This window comes from Amaranthus tricolor, chromosome 1 (assembly GCF_026212465.1).
Source record: "Amaranthus tricolor cultivar Red isolate AtriRed21 chromosome 1, ASM2621246v1, whole genome shotgun sequence".
In the NCBI taxonomy this organism is placed as follows: Eukaryota; Viridiplantae; Streptophyta; class Magnoliopsida; order Caryophyllales; family Amaranthaceae; genus Amaranthus; species Amaranthus tricolor.
The window spans coordinates 2734683-2757495 of NC_080047.1; the positions used below are offsets into that span (position 1 = coordinate 2734683).

At 30.0% G+C, this 22813-nt stretch overlaps 1 protein-coding gene across 1 annotated transcript; it reads left to right on the forward strand.

The window, feature by feature from the left end:
• The first annotated feature begins 11921 nt into the window (after positions 1-11921).
• Positions 11922-20937, forward strand: LOC130799927 (amino acid permease 3-like). The gene is made up of 10 exons (XM_057663229.1): positions 11922-11984; positions 14349-14443; positions 15508-15622; positions 18101-18236; positions 18498-18731; positions 19314-19407; positions 19660-19874; positions 19954-20111; positions 20204-20431; positions 20512-20937. Exons 1-10 carry the CDS (start codon positions 11922-11924, stop codon positions 20935-20937), a joined length of 1764 nt encoding a protein of 587 aa, XP_057519212.1.
• The last annotated feature ends 1876 nt before the right edge of the window (positions 20938-22813 follow it).

Genomic DNA, 22813 nt, shown 5'->3' on the forward strand with positions numbered 1-22813 from the left:
TATAAATAACAAGCATCATTTATTAACTTTAAAATGGAATTCAAAGCTAAGCATAAAATAAGTGATCTTAACATGTATAAATATATTTTGATATTATTGATTGGAGTAGCTTATAAAGAGTGGTGGAAAAATTGGTACAGTGAGTGAGAGCAAAGGGTGAGACTGAGGCACCTCCAAATCATTACCAACTCTTTTAATATTCTTTAGATTTCATATATTTTGGGTTTTTGCAAAGAAGAAAGGGTGGCAGTTGGTTTTGGGTTTTTGTAGAGATTAGAGATCAGCGAAGGGTGGTAGTTGGTGAATGTCTATTTCCTAGACCTAGCCCTCATGTGCGTGGTTTCTAGCTGCGTGCCCTACTCTATTTTTTCTTTTCATATTTTGTTTTAAGATCTTTCACAAGTTAATGGAGTTTTTAGATGCATTTTCTTTTATAAATATAAATTGTCATTTTTTTTTTCCAAATATGTTTATAGTTTTTACAATTGAGATATACCGGGTATGTTGTTGATGATCTACTCCTATATATTTAAAATGCTCCTTTATTTTCAACATTCTAGAAAATTTATTTTATCTGATTTAATTTGGTGATAGTATGTAGGAGAAATATACATAAAATAATTAGAAAAAATAAATGCATTCGTAAATGTCTAATGAAATAAAGAAAGAGTTTAAATCGAAAATGGAGATAAGTAGAGTATGATCTCATTATCATCAATTTTTTATTTGGAATACTATTGGCATGGCAACAATAAGACTGTTCATGGATATATCAATGTATTTATATATGACATAATGCTTCTAACCTAAAAGGTATTAAGGCTATAGACTACTAGTTGGCAATACGTGCTCATAAAATTTTGATTTGATTAAGAATTTATTTTTTTTACCAAAACATATTTCCTAAAATTAACAGATTTTATGTTATATTCCAACTCTCCCTACCATCCCTAGATCGATCAAGGTTTAAGATGTTAAATCTAAAGCCACTAAGGCAAACAAAACTAATTTAATTAAGAGTAAAAGTAATTTATATTCAATAAAAAAATTAATTTAATTTATGTTAATACAAACCTAAACAAGTTTATAGGTAGGCATTCTTAATAGTCCTTTTGTTGAGATTATAGGATAGACTAAGAAAAAGAGAATGATTTATTTTTAGAATTTTACCTACAAAAAATAGTATTTACTCCAAGTAAGATAATATTCGATTCTGTTTAGTAGCCCTTGTGACTTGTTAGTTGTTACACTAATAGTAGGATTGAAGAAGAAGAGATGAGTCGGGCCATGTCACGCGTTTAAATTAAAAGAACGCATGGGCCTTTCTATTCTTTGCTTGCTTAAGTAACAAAAAATCAAGAAAGCTTATGCCATGTCGCCACATTTTATTATACGCAATGGGGTCTATTATATCATCAACTACTAATTGATTGAAGAAGGTTAGATATCTTGTCATTTATAGTAACCCTAACTAACATTATATAATATTATATTATAATAATAGAAATAACTTTATTCTAGAAGCTCATTTATTTTCTTTTTAAGTGGGTAAGTTGTAGGCCACACTTACTCTTTTTCCTTTGCATGTATTTCTATTACTCTTTTTCCTTTGCATGTATTTCTATGTTAATTATTTAATTTGTTTGAAAATACTTGTAATAATTTAATGTATAGGATACATATACTTGTGGGTGCTCCTTGATATTTTCATGCACAAGATCATGTCGGTGTTATAACTGTAGTCTCACAACTCTAACTACACTTCTAACCTTTTACAATATAAATAAACTTTTTTTTTATTCGAGCTAGGGTAAACTATATATATATATATATATATATATATATATATATATATATATATATATATATATATATATATATATATATATATATATATATATATATATATATATATATATATATATATATATATATATACACACACACACACACATACACATACACATGTGTGTGTGTGTCTTGACTCTCATCAATGCTTATTTGCATTGTTTGATCGAATGCATGAGCTCGTATCATCGAACTTCTTTCGCTTTGGATAGTTTGACACTTAAAATGTACTCCCTCCGTTCTTTTTTGATCTTTCACATTACTATAACGGGTAGTTTCAAAAGTTCTTCCACTTTAGAATACTTTCTATTTTTAGAAAGTTTTTATCTCACTTTTACCCCTTAAAACCCCCCTTTTATTTTAATGTACCCCTTTTCTTTTATTTATAATTATTTTCTCTCATACTTTCAATACAATCATTACTTCACACTACTATTTAATTAAAATAATATCCACTACAACCTCATACTTTCAATACAATCATTACTTCATACTACTATTTAATTAAAATAATACCCACTATAACCCAAAGATTCTATCTTCCTTAATATGTGTAAAAAACTCAAAGTGTAAGATTAAAAAAGAACGGAGGAGTAATTGTTTTCTTGAATTAAACTGAACTAAAATAACTTATTAATTAAACCGAAAAATTAGTGAAAATATAAAAGTTATATGGTGTACAAACTAAATAAGTCTTAGCTTACATAACTAACTCTACAAATCATACATACTAATACAAATATTGGAAATTGACAAATGTCATCCCTAGAGAACCTTAACAAATGAAATTATTTTAGTGGATTTGATTACATGACAACATTCACCTTATTTAGAATTTTATTTTTTTAAATTGGAGCTAAATCATACATACTTATACAAACGTTTGAAATTGACAAATGTCATCCTTAAAGAGCCTTGACAAATGAAGTTATTTTAGTGGATATAAGTTGTTTACATGATAGATTTACCTAATTAAGAGTTTTATTTTTTAAAAAATTAAAGCTAAATTAGGCAAAATATTTATGTAATTTATTTTAGCAATTTCATACTAACTTAGAATTTGCTAAATATAATTGAATGAAAAAGTGATGTATTTGATAAATAATTTTAAAAATTCAATATTTAATTTTTTCTTAAAAACATCATGTATTCGATAAATTTAATCACTATAATATTTTTATATATTCTATAATAATAAATCCGTGCATTATATGAGTTTTTATACTAGTAATAAGATAAAACTAAGTAATGCAAGATCTTTACTAACTAGTTATTACTTTGGTGATCCTAATTAAATTCTAATTATCAAGGATAATTTTAGTAAATTTACAATCTAATTGCCAATACCACATTAAGAATAAGTCAAATTCTTGAGCTGATCATCAGATGAGATATTTTATGAAACATGCTATCAATCTAATAATTACTGAAAACACTTATTTTGAAATACACTGTCTGAAATGTTATTTAAGGACAATAATAGAATATAATTCAACACATTACTTTGAATTTTAACACATTTAATTTTTTTCAGGGTAAAATGATTATAATATATTGATTATATCAGATGTGTTACATACTTAAATATAAAATTTTATTTTATATTTGTTATCAAAAATATCTTAATTAACTTGGGTAAATCTAGTAAATAAATAGTCATACTCCATAATAATTCATGAACATTATATACTTGTCGAATTTATACTTTCTTCATTTCAAATTACTTGTAACTTTTGTTTTTTCATTCAGTCTAATGCATTAATTTAATTCTTAATATTTCTAATTATGCATAATAAAAATTTAAAAAAATTTGATATTTATAATCTTTGTAATGAGACGAATCAAACAAGATCTCGTTTGACTATGTTTTAACTTATAGATTAAAAATTAATCACAAATTAAGTGTGACGAATAAATACTGTGATTTTCACAATGTTGCAACTAATATGAAACGGAGAAAGTATTATATGTAAGCCTATCCGCCTTATAGGCTCTATACATGTACAAACTTAAATATTTTTTTTCATATACGATTGCAAAACCATTATAATTTTCATTTATATTATTATATTTCATGATCAAAGTGCACACGTCCTGGCCAATGTGGTTCACCCTTATCTTATCGTTAAAATTTGTAACATTAAGCTTGATTATTATTTGTTCCCAAAATATATGCATGTATCTCCACTGTGTCATTTTTGAATTTTGGGTCTTAGAAAAATTCTTTCTAGGATAACAAATGTATAATGTTATTTTAATCATGTTTAATCATGTAAACATGTTTTAAGTGAAGGATTTTATCAATTATTTTTATTTTGATTTATTATTTACATCAAAAGGAATCCTTAATTATTCTCCCTTATTTTTATTTTCTTGATTGAAAACTTGTGGTTAAAACTTATTCTCCCCTATTAGTTTTTAATTAAATGTCAATTTCGTACCATAAATTAAAAGACATGTAATAGTAATGTAGTTTCATTATCTGCCCATGTTATAATGGTCCTTAGAAATCCTTTTCTTGGGGCAAAAAGAGCTCAACCAAATTATTCAAAAATAAATTTGTACTTTTCTGTTCCACTAATTTTTTTCAATAATAATTAGGTAAAAAAAATTAAGAAAAATAAATATATTGATATTTTATGTAAAAGTAAGAAAAATATATAAATAAAATAAAAATATAAATTAAATGTACTAGTAAGAATTATAAAAAATAATAGGAGTACTGAAGATCATAACAAGATAAAAAGAAGATAAATTTCGTGAAAGGGAAGAAATACTATATAGGCCATTCTTAAGATATTAATTGTTAAGTGTACCTAACACTACACTACACTACACTAACCCTACGGTACCGTGTAATTATTACTGTACCTAATTTAATCCTAAAAGTAGGCAAGTAGACACTGATTCATGGACTTTGCATAATTATATGAAAATTTCCAAAAAAATAAATGACTTTTCTCTCAAGTTTCCAATTATTATTTCATGGACTACCTACATTGTTTCCACTAAAAATTTCATCAACTATTAGGTTTTTGATTCACCATTTACTCCTATAAATTAGGTTAAGATATCCAAGCATATTTAGCTAGCTTCTTTCGGTCGCGGTTTTAAGAAATAAATGAGTAATGTCAATTTAAGTAAAACTCATCTATTTGGTTTTCATCTCAAGCTATATATATGGAAGACAATATACTAACCATCTTAAAGTAGTAAATCTTAGCATTGGGCTAAAAGTGCTTATTTTGGAAAATAAATTTGCCCAATGTTCATTTTGAAACTTTTTTATATTATTATACTTATTTACTTCAAATTTTCAAAATAAATTGGGCCAAAAGGGGCGTTTGCAAATTCATATCGGCCCATTATGAATCACTTTCCCTGAATAGTATAACAAGCGTAAGTTAGCAAAAGTAAGGAAGGTAGGAGACTAGAAAGGAAGTTAACAGGAAAGGCAAGTTTGGTGAGAATTAGTTTTAACAGAAATCGTTTATGATTTCAAAACTAACGACAAAAAAGAAGATAAGAGGCATGAGGTATTCACAGGAAAAAAAAATAATCCCTGAAATAGAGGTGATATTAATCTATTATTATTATTATTATTATTATTATTATTATTATTATTATTATTATTATATGTGGATGTGGATGAAATCATGGGATCGGATTTGGTGGGTGAACCGATGGTGATTGGTGGGTGGGTCTCCCACATTATTTGATGATTTTCATTGTGATTGGGTTATTCATTTAACTCATTCACTTTTCCAACTTATCTATTTTGAGATTGTGATGTAAATAAATAATAGCTGATTTTACTAGTTGGTTTGATTAGTTGATTTTAAACACGATATTAAGAACAACTTGTTTAAAATTAGCTTATTTATAACATTAAATGGTTTTAACTAGCTAATATCAAACACTAAAATTAAATCGTTTGACTATTCAACTATATATTTGTGTCAAAATAAGCCAAAATTTGATCAATAAACTCTTTTGCCAAACATCTTTTTTATTTTCACCTTTCCACTTGACTGTAACTCCTCTTCCCCACCTGTGCGCCTCGCTCTTCACTGCAACAAATCTTTTATACATGTGAGCCACCCATTTAGAAAGTAGAGTTATTCATGGGCAATCTTGGGCGGGTAGTGGACTAGATAATGCCTTAAAAATTTACCTGTAAGCTTAAATATTCAAAAGCCTGCTCACTTTTGCGGGCATATTTTATTTCGTTATCCTCCTGTTTTCTTAGCGGATGGGACCCATGGATAGGCGGATATTTCTTATCATCATCATCATCCTACCCACTGTATTTCGCTTATAGAAAAACTATGGACAAGGTGTGGGGAGGAAAGGATGGCGGCAACTCATACCTGTAAAGGAGAGCGCGGCCAAAGAAATTAAAATAATACAATACATTGTCCAAGATACTGCAATATATAAAAAATTTCAAATACTCAAATTACATAAATATAAAATTAGGGGATGGAGAAATGAGAATTGGATGGCAGGAATTGGAAGTTGTAGAGAGTATGAGAGTATTGGAAAATGGAAATAATTGCAAAATTGTAGTATTAAAGTAAGTTAGGTAATGTAGAGTTAACTTAAAAAATAATAGAATTATTATTTAGTAATTAATACTAAATTAAGCGGATGCGGGTATTTTTTTGTTATTGTTACCCGTCCATTTATCTTAACAAGTGGGTATTACCCGTCCAATTTTTTTTTTAAAAAAACGATGTTTAAGCCCATCTATTTTTCGAACCGGGTGGGTCAAGCTTGGCGGATAGCCCGCCCATGAACAGCTCAATCAGAAAGTCTCCTCCCCTTGAAATCACCGTGGTCAAACATGGGTTTTCCAAGAAAAACCACGTTTGACAACTAACATGCGACTAGGGTTTCATAAACACGCTGGTGATAGTGTTGTTCGCCTAAGATTTGGGTTGCAAATGAGTTGGTCGAGTAGGTTGGGTGTTTTGCGATGGTATTAACGTTAACAGTGACTTTTAGGGCTATTGCAGTGGGTTAAAGGGGAGGGCGTGGTCGATTGTGGAATGGGTGTGGAGGTAGTGGTTTGTTGCCGAAGGGTTATGGGAAATGTGGTTGTTAGGGATGGTGGCTGTGGGAAGGGTGGAGGCCCGTCTTAGAGGAGAGAGGAGGAGCATAATTTCCTTAATTTTTTTTATATTTTTATATAAAACAACAAATCAAAAAGTTACAAATGTCATTTTTTTTAAAAGAAAATATGTTACTCTAAACATGAAAGTTCTTTAAATTAAAAAATGGTGCAAAAGTCAAAATTAATCAAAATGTCGATTTTTATGAAAGGAAACCACTTATGGAGTTTCAAAATAAATATTCCTTAAATTTTTCAGATCGTTGTTTTTTTTTCCTCTCATAAAACTCATGTATTTATTATGGACTAGTGGAATTTATCTTTCTTTCTCTCTTTCGTGCTTTCTTTCTACTTTCTTAGTCATTTTAAGGCCCACCTTACATCAAACTTGATGGGCCGACCTCAATTAATTCACCAACCTCCTACTTGCATTACTTCATCGGCTAGTGCCGTTAGTCTCTTGAGAGATCGTGTCTTTGAGAGATGTATCTCAAGTTCAACCCATTAAAGATTAATGTACTTACCATATTCTTAATGTCTACTTACATTATCCTTAATGCTTATTTACCGTATACTTAATGCCTACTTTCAATATCTTAATGTTTACTTATATAATTTTCAATGTCTATTTACAATATTTTAAGAAATATATATTAGGCCGGTCCAATTAGAAATGCGCTCTCAAAAAGACCGTTTCTCACAAGTTGTGTTACTTCATTCATCTAACATGATCATCCAAAGTCACAAGTAACAGTTTCTTTGCCCTTTTGAGAAAGACAAATTTTTTGGTAAGAACGTCTTATTGTGAGATGACTTAATGTAGATTGGCTCAATTTTTATTTTCTTAAAATTCAATTAAATTTTTTTTTATTTAATTATTTGCTGTGTAAGTTTAATTCAATTAATTATATTTAAAATATAAATGATTTGAGTTGCTTGTATGGATGTGTCTCAGAGTGAGACGGTCTAATACAAGACTTGCTGACACATCTTTGGTGTAATTTTATTACTAAAAAATAATTAAAATAAATGAAAATAAATTATTGAAATCTAAAGTTGAAATCACCAATTGTTTTTGAAAAGTTCATAAATCAGATTATATAATATTTTTGATTAATATTATAATTTACAATGTTTTAAAAATCATCTTATATATAACTATCGTCATTTTTGTTTTAGATACTACATTTTGATGATTTATATGGGAAAAGGAATAAAAAAAGACTTATTTTTTGTCGTTAGGCGTTGAACAATTCAGAAATAACATAAGATATTATTATCACAATTATTGTCAAAGACTGCACTATAAAATAAAAATAATTATGTAAAAAACAGATCAATGTAAAGTAATTTTGAAATACTAATACTATAAATTGACTTTTTTTAAACAAATTATAATATATAAAAAATTCAAAAATAGGTTTTTTTTAATTCTTTATTTCAGAATGTTAATCAATGTTAGTTTCTTGGATGCTTTCGTAGTATGGAGCCGCACGTTTCGGCCCCAATTCCCTACCATGAAGCCTACCTTGCATTTATTCAAGAAGAACGTTCGAAAGGCATAGCTCGAGATAAGGCTACCAAAGACGAGATGCAAACTCAAGGTATTTTTAATGTTCTGGCACAAATGGTGCTTCCTTAGCTAATTTGCGTCCCGATCAAATTCAGGTTTTCTTAAATATGATTCATAAGCAGCAACTTGATCAGATGATGGGTAAGTCTTTGCCACACTCTTTTTGGATAATTGATACCGGTGCCTCTCATCATGTAACCGGTGATGCTACATCCTTAACGAATATACGTTCTATCCTCCCTTGTCCTGTTGATTTGCCTAAGGGGCAGCAGGTTGTTGCCACTCAAGAGGGTCAAGTGGTTTTGTCTCCCCATTTGACTCTTGATCGTGTATTATTTGTTCCGTCTCTACAATGTCATCTTATCTCTGTGTCTCAATTAACTAAGGTTAATGGGTGTGTTGTAAAATTCACTAATGCCTTGTGTGCTATACAGGACCAACATTTGGGGAGCCTGATTGGAGCCGGTGAGCAACAAGGAGGACTCTATTATTTTCGCGGGATTCCTACAGTGTGTGCGGTGGCAACAGTTCCAAGTTTTTCTACTTTTGAGTTGTGGCATCGTTGGCTTGGGCATCCATCTGATAGAGTTCTCAAGTTAGTTCCAGTTATTAAAGATAATCCTAGTGTTAGTAGCAAAAAATTACCTCATGCTTGTACTGTGTATCCTCAAGCAAAACATACTCGGGATAGTTTTCCTCTTAGCAATAATAAATTAAAGCTAGTCATTGTTTTGAACTTGTTCATTGTGATTTGTGGGGACCTTATCATTATTTTTTAACTCTAGTTGATGATTTTTCTAAAACGGTTTGGGTGTATCTTTTGCAATTTAAAACTGAAGTTAATAAATTCTTTCGACATTTTTTTGCAATGATTGAGCGTCAATTTGAAACTGATGTTAAAATTGTGCGTAGTAAACAATGGCACCGAATTTACATGTATGTTGCCTTATTTTTCTGAACTTGGGATTATTTTTCAATCATCTTGTGTTGGTACTCCTCAACTAAACGATCGAGTTGAACGCAAACACTTACATATCCTTAATGTCGATCGTGCATTGATATTTCAAGGAAATCTGCCTAAATCTTTTTGGGGTGAATGTATCTTAGGGGCGGTTTATTTAATTGATCACACACCTTCAAGTCTCTTGCAAAATAAGACTCCCTTTGAAATTTTGTGTAGAAAAACACCTCCATTGGATCATTTACTGTGTTTGGCTCTTTGTGTTTCGCTCATAATCAACGCCCTCTCGAAGTCGACAGTGCGTCTTTTTTGGCTATCCTAATAATCAAAAGGGATGGAAGCTTTATGACTTAGAGCATCATATATGGTGATCTATTAAAAAGGTCATCCTACTATTTCATAATATTTCTCCCTCTTAAAATTTCATTTTTCAACCTAATTTTATTAACAATGACCTCTTTTAAAAGATATCATCCTCTCTCTTACTTTTTATCTAACCCACCATACTTTCTCTCCCTTAATTTATCTAACATTTATCTTTATTTTTTCATAATAATATTTTCATCTACAAAGTTAATATAATTTTTTATTTGATTAAAATTTGAGTACTTTGATTGTTAGAAGATTTTTTTCTTGTTTTTTTTTACTAGGATTTCTTCCATAATTGGGTTATTTGAATCCATGTTTTTTTTGGGATTTTTGAAATGATTATCTTGGTGTTTTTTAACAAAAAAAAAGTAGGAAAATAAGAAGAAAATATGTAAATATAAAATTATGTCAAAGTTCTTTACCTAACCAACTTCATGGTTTTTACTTAAAAGTTTCTCAAGGATCAGAACATTATCAAAATCAAATGATATCGATAAATAAATAAATTTTAAAAAAATTATTTTTCTATCCTTCAAAAAAATATGCGAATAGTTAGATTTAAATTTGGATAAATAAAATCAGATAGAATAGCTATTAACAACTTAACCAATGTCTAGATACATAGTTTATATATAGCAATTAAATGATGTCCGTTGACAGCATTCAACAATCATGCATCTGTCCCTAATTTGTTTCTACATAATCGAATTTTAGAAAGGTTGAGAGTACACAATACTATCCACATTAATAATTTATAAAAGTCATTACCGATTGATTTTTTATGTCAAACATAATACACGGTTACTTCCATACACAAAAAGTACGTATGATCATTTTTAGCTAATTAACACAGTAAAAATTCAATATTAAATATATACTATAATACTATGAATCTTTGGTTCCAGTGAAAATGAATATACCTAAGAAACTTTCATGACTATAATATAACATTGTATTCATGATTAATATATTAATCATGACAATCATCCCTAACAATTTTGTTTAATCCATACTCAACATATCATTTTAGAAACATTGATTATGAAATTAAAAAATTATTGTTGTTGCTTATACACCATTCCTTTTTTGCAATTGAAACCCATAAGCAACAAAAATAAAAGGAAATCTCATAAAAATATTCATTAGAATTGTAGATTTAAATGATAATTAATCTTCAAAAAAAATACATATAAAGTATATGAAATTGACATTCTTAAATTTTCTTCATATTTTGTACAAAAATAGGAAATGATAATGATTCTACCAAAATTTAGGTGAGATTTGTAATAATCAATTATCTATATTTGCACATGAATGAAAGCAATTTTCACCAAAAAATCATGTGATTTTCTACCCAACAAGTTCTACTCTCACCAACTTCTACTTCTATGTACATCACCACAATTTGTGCTTTCTTTCAACTTGCTCTCCTCGCATCGCCGCAGTATTACCGGTCTATTACTTTCATATCCAACTTGCCATAACGACAACATCATCTTCATACTTGGAAAATCCGGCATATTGAAAGGATATAAGGAAGAAAATAAACAATTCATATTCATATCTCTTCTAGAAAAAAGACGAGGAATTTAATCCAAAAGACCACAAAAAAGCAAAGGGCGTTGCAAAATAAGTGGTGGTTCAGAAAGTTTCATTATCTAATTAAAAACACAAATTTTCAAATTAGACAGTCTGACGATAAGATTATCTCTATAACTCAATTACGTTGACCTAAAATATACTAATTATAATAAAGTGATAAACTTAAAGTGATCACTTACGATTTTCAGGTGATCACTTTTTATAGCCTCAGAATGATCACTTATAACCTTAAAGTAATCATTTACAATGCTTAAGAGATTAATGAGAGAACTGAGCTAATTATAAAAGTTTCATCTCATGGTGAAATGGTCTCATATAAGACTTGTTGTTACAAATTTTTAAATGAGACGGTTTACAATGAGCTCATCACTATTGGGCTAATCAATTATACACTTATTGTTTTAAAGTGATTGAAATAATTATGAAAGAGGTAGAATAAGAGTGAACTAAAAAAGATGAATAAAAAAGAAAACAATTTTCCTCATTTGGAGGAAAGTATTCCCCCACCCTGCTCTGGAGTAAGTACCCCAATATGAGAGAATTAACTGCTATTTTATTCTTTTTTTATTACTTTCTAACAAATTCTTCTACATTTCTAACAATCAAATTTCTTTTATCTTTTATCTAACTAATTTTATATTTCTACTTTGACTTTTATTTACCCCTTAAAAATTACCATCAATCCTTAATGTAATAAGTTGATTATATAGGTTTGTGTGACGGTGAAACGGTTTTAGTAATGGTAGCACAATTTAACCTGTTTTCTTTGAAAGTTTTATGGGTCTTGCCGTTACTAACTGCTGAAATGGATCAGGAGTCACTTGTTGCCAATGAAAAATAATAAAAGACATGATGAAATTCGGCCCAATTATATGGCGCACGATACAGAAATCCGTTGAACGGGTTTATTGGCATAGCCCACATGTCCTATTTCATAATACTATCTACTTTTAGGCAAATTCTTACGAAATTGTCTTTTGTAAAAGCGGCTCTTTAAAGCCCAGTCCAAATTTAATTTATATTAATTTAAAAAAAACTAAAGCGCGCGTGTAAAATGGAATGTGAAAAGTGACATAATATATTTGAGGTTATAACATAATATATTTGGTGTTATACCAGTATATATTTGGGAGTTATAACATAATTTATTTGGGGTTATAACATAATATATTTGAAGTTATAACAAAATATATATTTGAAGTTATAACATGATATATATGGTGTTATAACAACATATATTTGTAGTTATAACATTATGTGTTTGGGGTTATAGTATTATATATTTGGGTATAATGATTTGTGTTTAGGATTATAACATTATATATTGGGTAGATAATGGTTTGTGTTTGGAATTATAACATTATATATTTGGGTATATAATAGTCTGTATTTAGGGGTTTTAAAAAATTGTGTAGTTGGGTATAATGGTATGTGATTGAGGGTATAATAATTTTATAATATCAAATATATTATGTTATAACCCTAAATATATGTTGTTATAACCTCATATATTATATTATAACCTCAAATATATATTGTTATAACTCTAAATATATTATGTTCTAACCCCAAATATATTATGTTATAACCGCAAATATATGTTGTTATACCTCCATATATATTATGCTACAACCTCAAATATATATATTTTTATAACTTCAAATATATATATTTTTATAACTTCAAATATATTACGTTGTAACTCCAAATAAATTATGCTATAACCCCCAATATATGTTGGTATAACAACAAATATATTATGTTATAACACCAAATAAATATTGTTATAATTCCAAATATATTATGTGATTTTTTACATTCCACTTCACATGCGCAACTCGTTTTTTTTAAAATTAACTTAATTTAGATTTGGACTGGGCTTTTGAGAGTCGTCTTTATAAAAGACGGTCTTTCAAAAGAGTGCCTGCTAATTTTATTGTCTATCTCTTGGATGGAATCTTTGTAAAAAAAACAAATATTCGAATGAGATGATTATACGGCGACACCAATTATTTTGAGCTTGCCAAATGTATATTTTTTATTTTAATAAAATCACTTATAATTTTTAATCGATCACTTACAGTTTTAAAGTGATAACTCTTTTTAGTATTAGAGTGATCACTTATAACGTTAAAATAATTACTTACAATCTTAAAGTGATCAATTAGAAAATTGAGATAATTATACGGACTTGTTGTAACACCCGATTTCCTCCTGTCCTTCACGATTTCGATTTTGTTTAATGTGACAATAATGACAATTCTTAAGGTTATCGAGTTGCAATATTATTTATTACATTCTCCAAAGTTAGAAAGAACTATAATCAAACACCATGTAGCAACTCTCAACAATAAGTTGACACTATGCTCATAACCTTACTAAAACTATTTATTTATAACTTTAATAACCTAACAACGGTACTTGTAATTCAAACAATCAAGCCACAACACTTAACAATTATTACTCCCAATTGACAACTAACCATCTACAAAAAAAATGAAAAACAAGTGGTGGATGTGGTGGTGGTGACCTAGGGCCGTGTCACTATGCCATGAATAGAGAAAAGATCCACTACCTTTGAATATACTTCAAGGGATTAGTAGTTGAAGAGAAACCATGGGTAAATATAAGTGTTTAGTCATATGAGTAGATTTGTATTGCTGTGCTATGTCGTCGTCTATTCCCTTGTTCTATGATTCTAATTTTGTTAAGTTCATTGATCACTGACGTGTTTGTGTTTATGTTCTATTGTGTTAATTTCACTACCACATGTTCGATTGTTAGTAGAGATGCTGCCGAAATTTTCACTCACCTCTTTTCCCTTTTCTTCTTATGTAACACCTGAATTTCCTTCCGTCCTTCACGATTTTGGTTTCGTTAAGGGGTTGAAAATTCAGGAGTGTTACACTTGTCTTGTAGTGCGGCAGTCTTATACAAGACTTGATGGATACAAATTCTTAGATGAGACGTTCTCACTGTGATATTATTTCTATTAGGTCCGCCAATGTAATCTTAAATTGTTCACTTATAATCTTAAAATGATCATTTATAGCTTCAAAGTGGTCAGTTATAGTCTTAAAGTTTTTGCTTACAGTTTTGAGTGATTATTTATGATCTTTAAGTCATCACTTATAAGTTATAAGCTTAGTGATCACTTACAATCTTCGAGTGATTAATGAGAACCTAAAAGTAATCACTAATAACTTAATGTGGCCATTATAATCTTAAACTAATTATTTAAAATTTCTAATGACCAATTATAACCTTAATAAAGTGATTACTATTTAGAAAATGGATCAATTGCATGACTCCGTCTAATAATGAGACAATCTCATACAAAACTCATATAGATATATATATATATATATATATGTATATATGTATATATATATATATATATGTATATATATATGTATATATATATATATATATATATATATATATATATATATATATATGTATATATATATATATGTATATATATATATATATATATATATATATATATATATATATATGTATATTATATATATATATATATATATATATATATATATATATATATATATATATATATATATTATTGTTTTTGAAATGTTAAGTAGTTTTATTTAATTAACTCTTAATTGCAAATAGCATTTACAGTTTTATCTAAATATTAGGAACACTATCTAATCATCACTTGAATAAATGTAAGGATGATATAAAACTATATTTATGGCGTAAAATTAATTCTTCTGTTTTTTAATAGTTATTACTTCATATTTTTGTTTATCACGTTATCTTAACTATAATTTCAATTTATAATATTTTTAAATTTATATGATAAAAAATTCAAAAAAATAACTATTATGAAAATATGCATTAAGACGAATCAAATAAAATCTCACTTGACTATATTTTACATTATATATGCTCAATAAGATTAATTGATGAATAATAATTGCTACACTGACTATAACAATTATTAAAAGCCGGAGGTAGCATCAATATGTGATGGCGATACCAAACGGTTGATATAATTACCACAATACCCTTCAGATGTAATTCTCTTATGATCTCATCCCTAATCACTACTCTCTTGTGGAGAGATCCCTCACGCTTCATTCAAATTCTACCTAATTTAAGGTTATCTATTGACGACAAAGATTTACAAGTATAGAAGGATTGTATTATATAATACCACTCATTGAGGGTCTAATTTTGCTAAGAATTCATCACATATTCATTACACGTGTCTCATACATGAATTAAATAGCTCAATTAACATAAATTATTAGCATATAAGCTTCTTAATATGAGATTATTTCACCGAAAGACTATTTCTCACAAGAATAACTCAGAAAACATAGCTCAAGTAGTATCAATTACTCATCTATTACTTTTAATCGCAAACTCAAACACAAATAATATCAAACTTACTTCACATAATCAACAGATGAAAAACAAGATATATGACTTTAACATATAGGCAGAACAATGATCAGTTTTTAAGTAACAGTTCCAAAAAGACTAGTGATCTGATCTTTTTCAAAACCTAACATTCAAGTTGTAGCTCATCATTTGTAATCATATCATTTGATCCTCATTATTATGACGTATTATTAAAATATGTCTTTTCTAGCAACTTGAAGGTTAATCAATTAGCTACATTTTTGCGCATATACTTAGTAGATATGATTATGAAATAATGAATAACAACAATGTCAAAACTCTATCTCAACAATATGACATTAACAATATGAACCAAAAATACAATTAGCATGAGAGATTATCTTTAACTAATATTAGACTTCAATTTAGTTCGACTTTATTTACTAGTTAGTTAAGGGACTAACTCAACTAAAAGCTTAAACTGATGGTTAAAGCCACAAGATATGTTATATACTCTAACATACCCCCTAACACATAAGCCCTATAGACTTGAAGTGTTGATGCAGCACAAGCTCTCCTCATACATAACGCTAAATATTCCATTTTATATAAGGGGTGGTTGAGATTCGAACCCGTGACTAGGGATGCAGGCGGGGGGGTCTAATAGGAGACCCGCGATGGGGCGGGGATGGGTCCCGGTTTGATGGGTCATGGGGCGGGTACGGGTATAAAATTCATACCCATCGCAGGGATGGGGATGGGGATGGGTTTTAGGTGATACCCGCCCCATCCCCGCCCCGCCCCGCCTAACGAAATGTACAAATTTTGAGAATTGGAATACCCTAAATTATTTTTCAAATTTCTGAAAACCTTGAATTATTTTCAAATTTTTTTAAAAACTTTAAAAACCCCGTTTTTATATTTCTTTTAAGGTCTAAGATCATGTTTTTTAGAGTAAGGTTTATAATCATGTTTTGTCTATTTTTTATCCTTTTTTCTCAATAAAATTTGTTTATATTCATTACGAGTTGTGTAGAGGTAGGCGATATTAAGTGATGATTAGATGGGGATTTGAAAATAAATATATGACACAGATGGGTATTAAGCGGGGATTTGACGGGTGGTGGGGCGGGTAAAATGGGTATTAGACGGGGATGGATATCCAGATGGGGATGGGGATGGGGATGGTATTAGGTACAAACCCATCGGGGCAGGGACGGGGAAAAAAATTATACCCGCCGCGGGGATGGGGATGGGGATTGATTTACCAGATGGGGATGGGGATGGTAACGCCAATACCCGCCCCGCCCCGTTTGCATCCCTACCCGTGACCTCTTGTCACGCTGGCCCAGATACCATGTCAAGGAGCCAACTCAACCAAAAGTTGTCAAAGAATACTCAACCAAAAGTTTAAGACGAAAGTTCAGAGGCTCTGAATATATTATATGCTCTAAGACTATGTGTCAAATGTTATCTAATACCTTGCTATTAGGCTGTGACAATTAGTCACATAATCTCACCGTGGCCCACTCATGTGGACACGGGACATCTATGGGCTCAGGCCCACAAACCCAGGGGTCAAGAGTATTGACTTGCTCATACACTAGATGAGGTTCATTAGTTCCCAAAACCATATGGTAGTGAGAAGTTTAGCTCATCCAATATATATACAAATTTACAACTTATTATTTTATCGATATGGAATCTTGCCTCACATATCAAGTATTTTCAAACACTTACAAATTCGAAGCAATAGTATATTGTCATTTACATATACTTTCATGCCCGTACAACAGTCTATTTCCATGTCATTATATCAAAAAAACTCTATAAAATCCACCTTTTTTCATTATTTGAAATATCTAACTCCAACTCATATCATAAACAACCCTTTTTTTGTCATTTTTTTGTTAATAAAAAACCAAAAATCTAATCGTGCATTTGCCTTTACCTACACAACCAAACATGTTGGCAAGAAGCAGAACCATGCCAATAAGACTTTCTAATGTCGCGGTGATGCAATCTTATATCAACTTAATTTTCTTTAGCTCATTCCGAATTATAATAAAATAGTTTCTTAAAGTATTTGTGTTTAATTTTAAGTTGTAGGTAACCTCTTTGTTATTATTAACAAGAGTAAGGTCGTTACATAGTAAGACTTTTAAACCCGTTTTGGTGGAAGTTTTATAATGGTCTTGGGTAATATTATAGGTTATTTGTATTAATTTTTCTATTTTTGTGTAATTTTATGCTATTGCAGATAGATCAAGCTGACAAGATAAGACAATACCTACACGTCAATACAGAAGCAAAGGTACATAGTCAGCCCGAATCAATCAAAACAGATGTAAATAACTCTAAAATCTTGGATGATGATGGTCGTCTCAAAAGAACAGGTAAATAATAGATATTTCTCAACAGTAATACGAGAAAATCTAGATTTAAATATGCCAAAGCAATAACTCATAAGTCGTAACATATAGCACTGAAAAATAATCATAATGTTGATTTAGTACATATGTCGAGATAAGTGTGGGATCCACTCTTACTAATATTCTAAATTCCAACTGATTATAATTTATAACATTGATCATGATAAGTGACAAAAGATAAGCATTTCTTAAACTTGTGCATGTTAATATTTATTTTATATATAGGTACAATCTGGATGGCAACATCACATATTATAACAGCAATATTAGGCTTGGGAGTTCTATCCTTGGCTTGGGCCATAGCTCAACTCGGTTGGATACTCGGTCCTTCTGCTATGATTCTTTTTTCCCTTGTTGTCCTCCATACTTCCAACCTTTTATCTCAATGTTATAGGTCCGGTGATCCAGTCACCGGACCTAGAAACTACACTTATATGGAAGCTGTTAAGTCCATACTAGGTAAACCTCCTAGTAGATTTTTCATTGTCTTTTGAATTTTCGACAGTAAATAACGAAAACAAACAACTAAATTTTAACCCAATATAAATCAACCAATAGACATTTGTCGAACAAACCCTTAAATAATTCTGATAATCTTGATAAGAAATCAATTCAACAATAAATAACAAAAACAAACAACTAATTTAACCCAATATAAACCAACCAATAGACATTTGTCAAACAGACTCTTAAATAATTCTGATAATCTTATCAAGAAACCAATTCAACCAAAAGCTTAAACTAACGGTTGAGGCCCCTAAATATGTTATATATTCTAACACGTCCCCTCACACGAGAGCCCTTTGGGCTAGAAGTGTGGATGCGGCATATACCCTCCTCATACCTAGTGCGAAATATTCTACTAGAATTTGAGGAGCGTTTGATATTCGAACCCGTGAGCTCGTCACGATGGCTACTGATACCCATGTCAAGGAACCAATTTAACCAAAAGCTTAAGTTGATAGTTGAAGCCCCAAGATATATTATATACTATAACAATTTTGTTATTAGAACTGTATACTGACTAATTTATTTACAAAGGAGGAAGAAAAGTGACCATGTGTGGGTGTATTCAGTACATGAACTTGGTTGGAACAGCAGTTGGGTATACAATTGCAGCATCAGTTAGCATGATGTAAGTCTAACTTTTAACCCACTTGTGACAAGGAAGAATTAGAGAGAAATTGACTATCATATATACTTAATGGGCAATTTCTCCTGATACCATTTGGTTTTAGGATGAAACTTCATCGGGTTTGTGTACAGTTAACTCTACTCTTGTGTGGGTCTTGTGTACAAGCCCAGATTTATCATACGCCACAAGAAATCAGTAACAGAAAATCTGCTGTCATAAACTTTGATAGTTCATTTTGGATTGGAATTTCAGGGCAATAAAAAGATCAAACTGTTTTCACAAGAGTGGAGGAAAGAACCCTTGTCATATGTCAGGGAATGTATATATGATAACATTTGGCATTATTGAAGTGATCGTTTCGCAGTTACCGGATTTCAATCAAGTGTGGTGGTTATCTGTAGTTGCTGCACTTATGTCTTTCATGTATTCAACTATTGGTCTTGGTCTTGGCATAGCTCAAGTTGCAGGTTACAAGAAATTATCTTGATTAGTTTCAAGATTAGCCCATATGTTAGAATGTATCAATGATGGGTTTTTTGCTTGTAGAAAGTGGAAATTTCAAGGGTACCATGACAGGAATTAGCATAGGAACACTAACTAATGCAGGAATCGTCACTCCTACACAGAAGGTATGGAGAAGCACGCAAGCTCTTGGAGCTATTGCGTATGCCTATTCTTTCTCTATGATTCTCATCGAAATTCAGGTAATTTTGTCGAATCAACTAAGAACTCGAAGCATAGGACTAAAAATGCCTTTTCATACCAACCCGAAACAAGTTTGAGTTGTTCCTTGCAGGACACAATCAAATCATCAGCAGGAGAGTATAAGACCATGAAGAAAGCCACCTTGATGGGTATAGCTACCACTACGTTGTTCTACTTGCTTTGTGGATGTATGGGTTATGCTGCGTTTGGAGATCTTGCACCTGGAAATCTTCTCACTGGATTCGGTTTTTACAATCCTTATTGGTTACTTGACATCGCAAACATAGCGATTCTTATTCATCTTATTGGTGCTTATCAGGTATCACGGGTTAAAACTAACCTTGACAAAGTCACCCATACGCGATTGCCAAAGGCTAATGGTTTTGTTTATCATCGCAGGTCTATTGCCAACCAGTATTTTTGTTCGTGGAGAAATGGACAGCACAAAAACGCTCCAGGAGCAAATTCATAACGGAGGAATATGGAATTTATATTCCAATCATCGGAGTGTACGACTTTAATTTCTTCAGGGTAATGTGGAGGACGGTTTTTGTGATCTTGATAACTCTTGTGGCGATGCTCCTTCCTTTCTTCAATGATGTTGTTGGGTTTCTAGGAGCGTTTGGGTTTTGGCCTTTAACTGTATTTTTCCCCATTGAAATGTACATTGTACAAAAGAAGATAGGGAGATGGACAAGCAGATGGGTAGGCCTTCAAGCTCTGAGTATGGGGTGTTTGCTTGTGTCTGTTGCTGCATGTGTTGGCTCTATTGCTAATGTTGTGATTGATCTTAAGACTTACAAACCTTTCAAGACCAATTATTAAGTTTTGTTCCAATGTTTTTAAGCATCAAACATGTAGCTGTATGAACTAGAGTATGAACCAGCATCCTCTTAGAATATACATAAGATAATCAAGTAGCATATCATCATCGTATTCAGTGTATCTAGCTCATTGAAACTATGATCAGACTCTAAGGAAAAATAAAAGACGGCAACTCATATCCATAATCAAGTAGCATATACCGTGCACTATTTTGAACCACCTTAAGAAATTTTCAAAAAAAAAAATGGAGTGTGTCCTGGCTTGAGAATTAGAGATGATTTGGAACTCACAATATCCATCAACTTCAACTTGACTCATTCGAAAATGCAACCCAATATCATCAAATGGTTTCTGCATTGCCTTCCACCAAAACATTAACGTTAAATGCAAGCAACATAATCTTTACGGATCATATTTTGTGTTTGAGTTATTAAGAAATATAAAAATTTTCGATCTTGAGAATAATTAACTTCTCTATATTATTTTCAATGTTAATGCTCAATTAACATTTTACATAAATATATAACCTCCAAAGTTACTTAAAGAAACTTTGCGAAGTAGTTTATTTCTCCGTGGAAGCCACCTTATGAGCATGCTTGTATTGGGAGTAAATATTTATGGATAAATAAAAATCAAACTAAAAAATAAGGTTATTAAAGTAGATGATTACGAAAGTATTATTGTTGTCGAAGTTACGAAATAGTTGTAAAAGGATAGAATTTGCCTAGTCTTATAAGAGACAATTTCTCGATGAGACGGTCGCAAAACAGCGAGCTCATATTCTCATATATTAATTGAACTATTTAATTCATGGATAAAGTACGTCTCACAGTGAGACTGTCTCATATAACAATTTGTGAAACGAATTTAATCATCATTTTCTAATGAATTTAATTAACTGGGTTGACGTAATTAGAGAAGTCTATCAAAGAGACCATCCTTTCAAGAATTTGTCTTAGTATGGAAGTGTTTGGCAATTAATTTTTATTGATTTTTTAGTTGGTCAAACAACAAAAATTATTTGGTAAATAATTCATAAGCTAGTTGAAAACTACTTATAAGCTAAAACCAAAAAGCCACTTAGATTATATTTTTCATTGGCATTTTACTTTGTCTTTTGACTTTTTGGCTAACTTAATTTTTAGTTACTATCTTTTTAACAATTGACTTATGAGTTTATACTTTCAGCTGGTCAAATCTGCTAATAGCTAGTTGCTAAATTGGCCCTTTGGCTTAAAAGTCACTTTTTAATTGACTTAAAAACCATATATAGGAATACTAATTTTTTTTAACCATTCAACAAGTATAAGTCAAAAGTAAAAAAAAAAAAAAAAAATCCTTTGGCAAATACCAGCTATAGTTTACCTTCTTTGTTCGAATTGTTCCAATTAGTTAGTTATAAATTTTTTTTTTGTCTTAAATCAATTTGATATGATTTTATAATTAGATTAAAGTTCATCTTGACAAATTTTTCAAATTTTCATCTATATATTTTGTCTCTCCCATTCATTCCTTAAAACGGCAAAATTTGGTACAAATGCATTCCTATCTCCCATTGAATTATCAACAAGTAATTTTTATGCTTTATTAATTTTGTTTTATTTATTTGGTTTTAATAATTATGTATAGTTATAACTAAAGTAAAACACTATTGGCATCATATTTTCTTAAAACTGTATGCGTCACTATCTCATGAAATTTTCTCCCTCATATATCATTATTACCATCTTTTACATCTAGTTCCTATCTTTATTAAACATAATACTTATTACTCATTCAAATGAGTTTATTATTATTTATGTTGAATGATTTTTTACAAAATTGAATGCACCAATTTAAATAGTACTAATAATAATATTTCATTAAAAAAAATATA

Excerpts from the sequence above, each read along its gene's own strand:
- LOC130799927 (XM_057663229.1), top strand. The coding sequence starts at position 11,922 with ATGAATAAAAAAGAAAACAATTTTCCTCATTTGGAGGAAAGTATTCCC. Across the intron at positions 11,985-14,348 it reads TTCCCCCACCCTGCTCTGGA|GGGTTGAAAATTCAGGAGTG; the intron begins GTAAGTACCCCA and ends GGTTTCGTTAAG. Across the intron at positions 18,732-19,313 it reads AGCTGTTAAGTCCATACTAG|GAGGAAGAAAAGTGACCATG; the intron begins GTAAACCTCCTA and ends TTATTTACAAAG.